Source organism: Larimichthys crocea, chromosome XIII (assembly GCF_000972845.2).
Source record: "Larimichthys crocea isolate SSNF chromosome XIII, L_crocea_2.0, whole genome shotgun sequence".
In the NCBI taxonomy this organism is placed as follows: Eukaryota; Metazoa; Chordata; class Actinopteri; family Sciaenidae; genus Larimichthys; species Larimichthys crocea.
This window is the reverse complement of record NC_040023.1, coordinates 11,361,979-11,371,434: the sequence shown is the minus strand read 5'-3', so window position 1 is coordinate 11,371,434 and position 9,456 is coordinate 11,361,979. Positions and strand designations below refer to the sequence as shown.

The window sequence follows — 9,456 nt, the reverse complement described above, 5'->3', positions numbered from 1 at the left end:
TTACTACAACTATACACAGCTCTCTACCACACCACTATACTACAATCTTACTACAACTGTACTACAGTTTCTTCCTACTACCACACACTACTATACTACAAACTATACTACAGCTGGACTAAAGCTCTACTACCCACACCACTATACTACAACTACACTACCAAGCTGTGCACTACCAGCGCTACTACACACCACTATACAAATAAACTATACTTCCAACTGTACTACAAGCCCTACACAACTACCACACCACTATACTACAACTATACTACAACTGTACTACAGCTCTACTACCACACCACTATACTACAACTATACTACAACTGTACTACAGCTCTACTACCACACCACTATACTACAACTATACTACAGCTGCACTACAGCTCTACTACCACACCACTATACTACAACTATACTACAACTATACTACAGCTGTACACAGCTGGTTGTCGATCAGCTGGTTATTGATCAGCTGGTTGTTGATCAGCTGGTTATTGATCAGCTGGTTGTTGATCAGCTGGTTATTGATCAGCTGTGGTCAGTGATTGATTTTGCCCTGGTCAGGGTAATTGAATATCCCCACCTCAAATCTCAGGGGACAGGGACTCGCACGCGCACATGCGCAGTCAGCATTATCGTGACTGCCCTCGTGCCCTTTACACACCCCCGCCCCCTCCCTCCCTCAGTGCGTGCATGTGTGCGCGTGTCCGCCACTGGACGATCAGACCGGAGTTGCAGCACCGACAGACCTGGATCGGTACCGGGACTTTGAACTCCTTTTCTTTGGACTGTAGTGAACCGGAAACGTGTCGGGACGGACGCGGAGGGGCTCGAGGCTGCCGACGATCCTCCGGTGAGACGGTAACGTGAACAGATCCCGGCGGAGCTGCTGGAAGACTTTTCTCAGTTTGTTGCTGTGGAAACATCCGCCCGCGTCTTCTTCTTCTTCTTACATGCAGGAATGGACGGACCGAACCTCTGAGCAGGTAAACGGAACATTTACACGTTTATTAAAGTTCCTCTCAGATTAACGGAGGAGCGTCACGTTTGTCCGCCGACTCTGTCAGTGATCAATGATGCTGATCAGTGATCAATGATTCTGATCAGTGATTCTGATCAGTGATCAATGATGCTGATCAGTGATTCTGATCAGTGATCAATGATGCTGATCAGTGATCAGTGATCAATGATGCTGATCAGTGATAAGTGATTCTGATCAGTGATCGATGATGCTGATCAGTGATCAGTGATCGATGATGCTGATCAGTGATCAATGATGCTGATCAGTGATCAGTGATCAATGATGCTGATCAGTGATCAGTGATTCTTTTCAGTCAGGTTCAGATTTCAGTTTCCTGCAGCTCAGAGTTTATTTAGTTTCTTCACGTTGGGACGTGTTGCTGTCAGAGTCTATACAAACTGTGTGTTATGTTATATAAAACAACATATGTTATATATAACAACATATGTTATATAGTATGTTGCACATATATATCAGGACGTCTTTCTGCTCATGGTGTGAACTGTCGGGTCTGTAAATAATATAAAGAGGACAGCCAGGAGATGATATACATTATATATTATACACATTATATATGTCACAGACATTATGTGGTGTAAGTGTAAAAGTCTGTTAGGTCTGAATAATCCATCTATATTTTAAAGGGTTTATATATTATATACATTTAGTATATGTAATTATTCACACTACACAGTAATAATACAGTACTATGAAGTATATATATAATACAAATATAAATAGTACTTCACATAAACACCACAGTAACATGTAACGTTGTTATATATTATATAAAGTTAAGTCTTATTTATATGGAGGTAGATGGTCTAAAATATTACAGTAATTGAATGTATGTAATTAAAAAGGTTTGTTTGTGTGTATATATAACAGGGTCATCTGCATATTACTTCATACAAGAATCAGAGAAACTCACTAAAGGTCATTAATAAAAAGTAGAACAGCAGATCATATAATATATCTCTCTATATTAATAATTATAATAATTAAGATATAATAACAGAAACTCACTCATATAAATTAATCACACAACAAACAAATAAACTCAACAGGTGACTGACACACCTGTCAGATTTAAATTATAAATAATATCTGACACACTGAGCTGACCAGAGATCAGCCTTTTATCACTTTATTCATTAAATCAATGAAGCTCATTACTTTTGTTTAAATCTTCATCAGGTCAACTTCATTAAAAAGTCACTGACATTCCCAGAATACGGGTTCTGACCCGGTCCAAGGTACTGGTCTTGACTTGCCTGTTGGTCCTGGTTCTGTCCCAGCAGCTTTGTATGTTTCTTTATAACGTGGACACGTTCAGTGTTCACTCTGTACGTCTCTGGCTCTCTGCAGCTGTTTCGTAACAATACTTACATAAGACTGAAGGCTGCAGGAGAACAATGGACAACACACACATACCAAAACACACACACTGAAACACACACACACACTGTAACACAGTAAAACACACAATGAAGTCTGTGAAGGTTCTTTCTGGACTTGGTCATCGATCCAAGAAGACGTTTCATCAAAGAGGATTCTTCAGTTCTGACTGACTGCTGGGAAGTTCAGGTATTTAACCTTAGTGGATCATTAACCAGGCCATTGTTTCCAGTTTGCTCGTTATTGCTCCTTGTTGTTGTGACGACTGCCAGCTGACTCGTTAAGGTCACCTGAGGGCCAGTGTGGATGATGGTCGTTAAGGTCATCTGAGGTCCGATGTAGACGACGGTTGTTAAGGTCACCTGAGGTCCGGTGTGGACGATGGTTGTTAAGGTCACCTGAGGTCCGGTGTGGGTGGTTGTTAAGGTCACCTGAGGTCCGGTGTAGGTGGTTGTTAAGGTCACCTGAGGTCCGGTGTAGGTGATGGTTGTTAAGGTCACCTGAGGTCCGGTGTGGGTGGTTGTTAAGGTCACCTGAGGTCCGATGTGGGTGGTTGTTAAGGTCACCTGAGGTCCGATGTGGACGGTTGTTAAGGTCACCTGAGTCACCTCTTAGGCAAGTGTGAATTGTTGTTCGGTCTCCTGTGAAAGGATGAACGGACAGCTCTATCCGTGGGGATAAGTGTTTCTGAGGCCTCCTTGTCTGCTGACCTTTACACCTGTTACCTCTTTCACTCCTCTTTTGAACCACCTGTCCTCCTGATTCAAAATGCTTACAAGTGACAAACTGCTGATTTCAACCTTCATGTTTGAGAATGAAAATCTGATCCCAGAACAGTTTGGACGTGGTGATTTTCAAATTCTCCTTGATTGAAGTGAATCCAGAACACAGACAGAAGTTCAGCCTGTTCTGAATGCGACACTGCACCACGGCTCAGTCAGTCGATGGACATCAACATGGAGAGCTTTGATCCGATTATCAGCCGGGTCTGTGTGTTGTAGCTGCTGCTCACAGAGGTGACGCAGAGGACACGTTTGTTTTGAAGAATGAAGAGATGAATCAATGAACTGATCCTTAAAAAATTCTGATCACTTCATCATCAAACATTCCCTCATTCCTCGAACACATCAGGAAGTCTGAGACCAGACTGTGTTCGAGTGTTTAGACTCTTGATGTGGTGACATAGTTCATTGATTCAGATGTCTTACACCATCATGGTGATTCATTCACAAGTTTATTTTCACACTAAATATTGTTGAACTGACAAACATCTCTCCTGTAGCTCCGTTCTGTCCACATCAGGTCTGGATTTGTGGCCCTACAAATACACATGGGACCCATATGGAGCTAAAGGCCAATAATTTATGGAGCCCGCATGGACTCACTGGCTGAGTTCCCAGAAATCCCAGAAATCCCAGCAGCCCCTGAATTAGTAACTCCCATCATTAGTAACTCCCACAGGAACTGGTTTTATTGTGAAAGGCTAAGTAAGGTTTTGTTTTCCCTGCAGCTCGTCTGACAGGCTGTGAGACTCCTCGTCATCATGTTGTTGTGGTGGCCCTGCCCCTTCCTGCTCCTCCTCTTCCTCCTCGTCCAATCGGCTGAGTCTTCTCTGTCTGCTGCCAACACCACGGACGATCTTCAGGAGGTGACTCTGGCGGCCATCTTGCCTCTGACTAACACAGACTATGCGTGGGCGTGGCCTCGCGTGGCACCGGCGCTCCACCAGGCGGTGCGACGGGTGAACTCGGACCCCCAGCTATTGCCGGGCCTGAAGCTCCAGCTGGTTCATGGCAGCTCTGAGAATCGTGATGGCTTCTGCTCGGACTCCATGGCTCCAATTGTCGCGGTGGACCTGAAGTTGTCCCACGACCCCTGGGCCTTCATCGGCCCTGGCTGTGACTACTCCTCCTCGCCTGTCGCCCGCTTCACCACCCACTGGGAGGTTCCTATGGTGACGGCTGGCGCCCGCGCCATCGGCTTCGAAGTTTACGCAGCGGTCACCAACACGGGCCCCACCCACAAGAAGCTGGGCGAGTTCGGCATGAGGATCCAGGAGACGTTCGGCTGGCGGCAGCACGCCATGCTGATCTTCACTGACAACAAGGACGCCAACGACGACCGTCCGTGTTACTTCGCCGTGGAGGGGCTCTACACGCTGTTCGGCAAACGCAACATCACCATCCACGACCACGTCATCGAGCCCGACAACGCCAACTACAGGTCGATCGTCCAGGAGATCCGCGACAACGGCAGAGGTCAGACTTCCTGTTCCACTTCCTGTTCCACTTCCTGTTCAACTTCCTGTTCCACTTCCCCTCTCATTCTTACTTTCTTCCTCTTCCTTATTTACGCCCTTCTTTCATTCCTTCCCTCCTTCATTCCCTCGTTCTTTCTGTCCTCTTGCTCGTTAAATGATGGTTAATTATTTTTTGATTCTTTGCTTCAGTGTGTGTGTGCCTTTGTGTGTGTGTGTGCCTGTGTGTGTGTGTGTGCCTGTGTGTGTGTGTGTGTGTGTGTGTGCCTGTGTGTGACTGTGTGTGTGTGTTGTACACACCTGTAAATAATCATTACCTGTGTTCCTGGCAGAGAAGAAGTGACTCCTCTCCTGGTTCAAATTCTCTTTAATGATGTCATGAATAAACCGACCAATGTGTGTGTGTGTGTGTGTGTGTGTGTGCGTGTGTCTGTGTGTGTGTGTGTGTGTTTTAGTTAAAATGCATGTAAAAAACAAAAACAAAGTGAAAAAAGAATGTCCCCTCTCTTCTCTTCTCTTCTCTCATTGGTCCTCTATTCTGTCCAATCACAATCAATTGTAAGATACCTCAGGAAGTCTTTGTTACCTGTAAACAAAGATGGAGACGCTGCAATGTGTCTGTTCTTCTTCAGTGGTTTACCTGTGCTGCTCCTGGGACACCTTCAGGACTCTCATGGTCCAGTTCTGGATGGAGGGGGTGGAGCTGGAGGACTACGTCTTCTTCTTCATTGATCTGTTTGCTGAGGGTTTGGGGGGGCGGGGCCCCGTCAGGCCGTGGTACAGAGGAGACGTGGACGACGAGGCCGCCCACCAAGCCTTCAGGGTATGACATCACTTCCTGTTTCATCAGTTTTTAGTTACACAGGGGAAACTGTAATTTTACAGATTATAACTGATAATAAGTAATCTGATTACTACAAACAGAAAAGTACCCTAAAAAGTTATTTTCCACAAATGTATGATTTTTACAGTAACAGTCTGTCTGCCTGTCTGTGTGCCTGTCTGTCTGTCAGAGTGTGAAGATCCTGTCTTACCTTCAGCCTCAGACTCCAGAGTATCTTCAGTTTGTTGAAACTTTGAAGATCGATGCGAAGACAATGTTCAACTTCACCATCGACGACTCTCTGGTACCAAACACGTCGTTATTTGAATGTTCATTTCAATTAAAGTCATTAAAGGTCCGGTGTTTGTCCACTCTGGGACCAGTTCTGAAGATTATTATTGTGACACACCGGACCTTTAACAGACTTTGGTTCTGATCGGATGAAGTCACATGACAGGTCACATGATGTGTCTCTCTCTCAGTACAACCTGATAGCCGGAGGTTTCTATGACGGCGTCATGTTGTACTCTCAGGCTCTGAACGAGTCGCTGAGTGAGCAGAACCTGGGACCTGGACCAGGACTGGGACTGGGAGGTCTCCGGAGGCCCAGAAAGGACGTGGTGACCAAGAGGATGTGGAACAGGACTTTCCCAGGTAACGCAGCCAATCACAGCGCAGAGCCGGACATTTCAAAATAACTTTATTAAACCACAAAGACACACACACACTGAATGTTCTGATGTCTGTGGGACCCTCATGGGCTCCAAACTTACAGCGTCATGTGACTTAAAGTCACAATGAGAACTCGAGTCTCAGGTGACTGACTGTCCAATCAGAGAGCTCGCTGTGGTTTTCCTGTCCTGGTTGGTGGTTTGATTCCCAGACGTCCTGTCTTCATGTTCCCACTGTCTCTGCTAACACGCCAAGTCCCTCCTGACACTCGCCGTGAGAACCTGACTCTGGTTCCCATGGTGATGTCACACAGTATGGAGGCTCCTGATTGGTCACTCCAGGAAGATGAAGTAATGGACAGATCAAAGTGATTGAAGGCGAGGGTGAGAGACACTTTGTCTTCTGTTGTTCAGGACAGAAAGACAGGATCAGGATATGACAGGAAGACAAAGACAGGAAGACATGAAGATGTGAAGACATGAAGACAGGAAGACAGGAAGACGTAAGGACATGAAGAAGTGAAGACATGAAGACGTAAGGACATGAAGACGTGAAGACATGAAGACGTAAGGACATGAAGACGTGAAGACATTGGGCGGCATTTGGCTCGGTTGGTAGAGCACTCATCCCGTGCACAAAGGCTCAGTCCTTGCTGCTGAAGTCCAGGGTTAGAATCCGACCTGTGGCTCTTTCCCACATGTCATTCCCATCTCTGTCTGTCTGTCTGTCTGTCTGTCTGTCTGTCTGTCTGTCTGTCTGTCTGTCTGTCTGTCTGTCTCTCTCTCTGTCTCTGTCTCTCTCTCTCCACATTCCTGTCACTCTTCAGCTGTCTCTGTCAAATAAAGCTTGGAAAGGCCAAAAAAATAATCTTAAAAAAACAAAACACAAAGACATGAAGACATGAAGACGTAAGGACATGAAGACATAAAGACATAAAGACATAAAGACATGAAGACGTAAGGACATGAAGACATGAAGACATAAAGACATAAAGACATGAAGACATGAAGACGTAAGGACATGAAGACATAAAGACATAAAGACATGAAGACATGAAGACGTAAGGACATGAAGACATAGTGTAGTTCTGTCCGTCTCCATGTAGTTCCGTCCTGTCTCGTGTTAGTTCTGTCCTTCTCGTGTAGTCTTTTGTCTCGTGTGTTCTGTCCATGTCTCCTCTGGTTCTGTCCTGTCTCTTGTTCTGTCCTGTCTCGTGTGGTTCTGTCCTGTTCTCCCTGTAGTTCTGTCCCTGTCTCGTTGTGGTTCTGTCCTGTCTCGTTGTATTTCTGCTCCTCGTCTACCTGTAGTTCTGTCCCTGTCTGTGTGGTTCTGTCCTTGGTCTAGTGTAGTTCTGTCCTGTCTCCTGTAGTTCTGTCCTGTCTCGTGTAGTTCTGTCCTGTCTCCTGTAGTTCTGTCCTGTCTCGTGTAGTTCTGTCCTGTCTCGTGTGGTTCTGTCCTGTCTCCTGTAGTTCTGTCCTGTCTCGTGTAGTTCTGTCCTGTCTCGTGTAGTTCTGTCCTGTCTCCTGTAGTTCTGTCCTGTCTCGTGTGGTTCTGTCCTGTCTCCTCTGGTTCTGTTCCTGTCTCTGGTTTGTCCGTATCGCTGTGGTTCTGTTCTGTCCAACTCGGTTCTGTTCCTGTCTCATGATCTGCCAGCTGCAAGCCTGAGAAGACGATCTCAGGACCGGTTCCAGTTGTTTTCTGCTCGTGTTGGACGTTCTTCCTGAAAGTTGGTTTGCAGCCTCTGACGATGCCCGATTCCGATGACTTCCTGTCTCTTCCTGTTCTGCCCTGAAAAACAATACCGCCAGCACCTCATGTGCACTGTGTGTGCAGGACTGGAACACACAGACCATGTCCCACTTTATGTCTTCATGTCCTTACGTCTTCCTGTCCTTACGTCTTCCATGTCTTCAGTCTCATGTCTTATGTCTCATGTCTTACATCTTCATGTTCTTCATGTCTTTATGTCTTTACGTCTTTTATGTCTCATGTCCTTACGTCTTCATGTCCTTACGTCTTCATGTCTTCATCTTTATGTTTAATGTCTATGTCTTTATGTCTTACGTCTTTATGTCTCATGTCCTTACGTCTTCAATGTCTCATGTCTTTATGTCTTTATGTCTTCATGTCCTTACTTCTTTATGTCTTCATTGTCTTTATGTCTTCATGTCTTATGTCTTTTGTCTTCATGTCTTTCATGTCATTACGTCTTCCTGTTTCATGTCTTTATGTCTTTATTTCTTTACCCGTCCTTCCGTCTTCATGCTCATTACGTCTTATGTCTTCAGTCTTTATTGTCTTTCCATGTCTTCATGTCTTTATGTCTTTACCTTCTTTACTGTCTTCATGTCCTTACGTCTCATTGTCTTTATGTCTTTATGTCTTCATGTCCTTCCGTCTTAATTTCTTAATGTCTTTATGTCTTCATGTCTTATGTCTTAGTCTTCCATTTCTCATGTCCTTACGTCTTCTGTCTTCCTGTCCTATGTCTTTATGTCTTCATGTCTTCATTGTCTTTATGTATTAATGTCTTATGTCTTCTACGTCTTTTATGTCTTTCATGTCCTTACGTCTTCATTGTCTTTCATGTCTTTATGTCTTTAATGTCTTCATGTCCTTAACTTTCTTCATTGTCTTCATGTCTTTTATGTCTTTATGTTCTTCATGTTTCATTGTCTTAGTCTTTATGTATCATGTCTTCAGTCCTTCTCTGTATTCATGTCTTAATGTCCTTACGTCTTAAGTCTTCATGTCTTTATGTTGATTTTATGTTTCCTTTCTTCATGTTCTTCTTATGTCTTTCATGCTCTTTATGTATTACGTCTTTATGTCTTCATTCCTTACGTCTTCATGTCCTTCATGTCTTTATGTCTTATGTCTTCATGTCCTTATTCCCTTTCATGGTCTTCATGTCTTTATGTCTTTCGTCTCATGTCTTCTGTCTTTTATGTCTTCATGTCTTTATGTTTATGTCTTTTATGTCTCATGCCTTACGTCTCCTGTCTTATGTCTTTATGTCTTATGTATTCATGTCTTCATTTCTACGTCTTCTTTCTTTATGTCTTTATGTCTTTATGTTTCATGTCCTTACGTCTTCATGTCTTTCTGTCTTTGTGTTTTTTTTTTAAGATTATTTTTTGGCCTTCCAAGCTTACTGACAGGAGCAGCTGAAGAGTGCAGAATGTGGAGATGAGAGACGACAGAGACAGAGAGACAGACCGACGAGACGAACAGACAGACCAGGACAGCCCGACGACGAACAGACCGACAGTACAGGTACACGAG

The 9,456-nt window shown here is 44.4% G+C and overlaps 1 protein-coding gene across 1 annotated transcript in view; it reads left to right on the top strand.

Annotated features, from left to right (window-relative positions):
• Window positions 1-678: 678 nt before the first annotated feature.
• The window catches only part of npr1a (natriuretic peptide receptor 1a), a 30,100-nt gene continuing 21,322 nt past the window's right edge, over window positions 679-9,456 (top strand). The window contains 5 exon segments of the mRNA XM_027286600.1: window positions 679-986; window positions 3,930-4,677; window positions 5,309-5,499; window positions 5,690-5,803; window positions 5,982-6,153. Of these exon segments, the coding sequence (XP_027142401.1) occupies window positions 3,963-4,677; window positions 5,309-5,499; window positions 5,690-5,803; window positions 5,982-6,153 (1,192 nt within the window). The 5' untranslated portion in view covers window positions 679-986; window positions 3,930-3,962.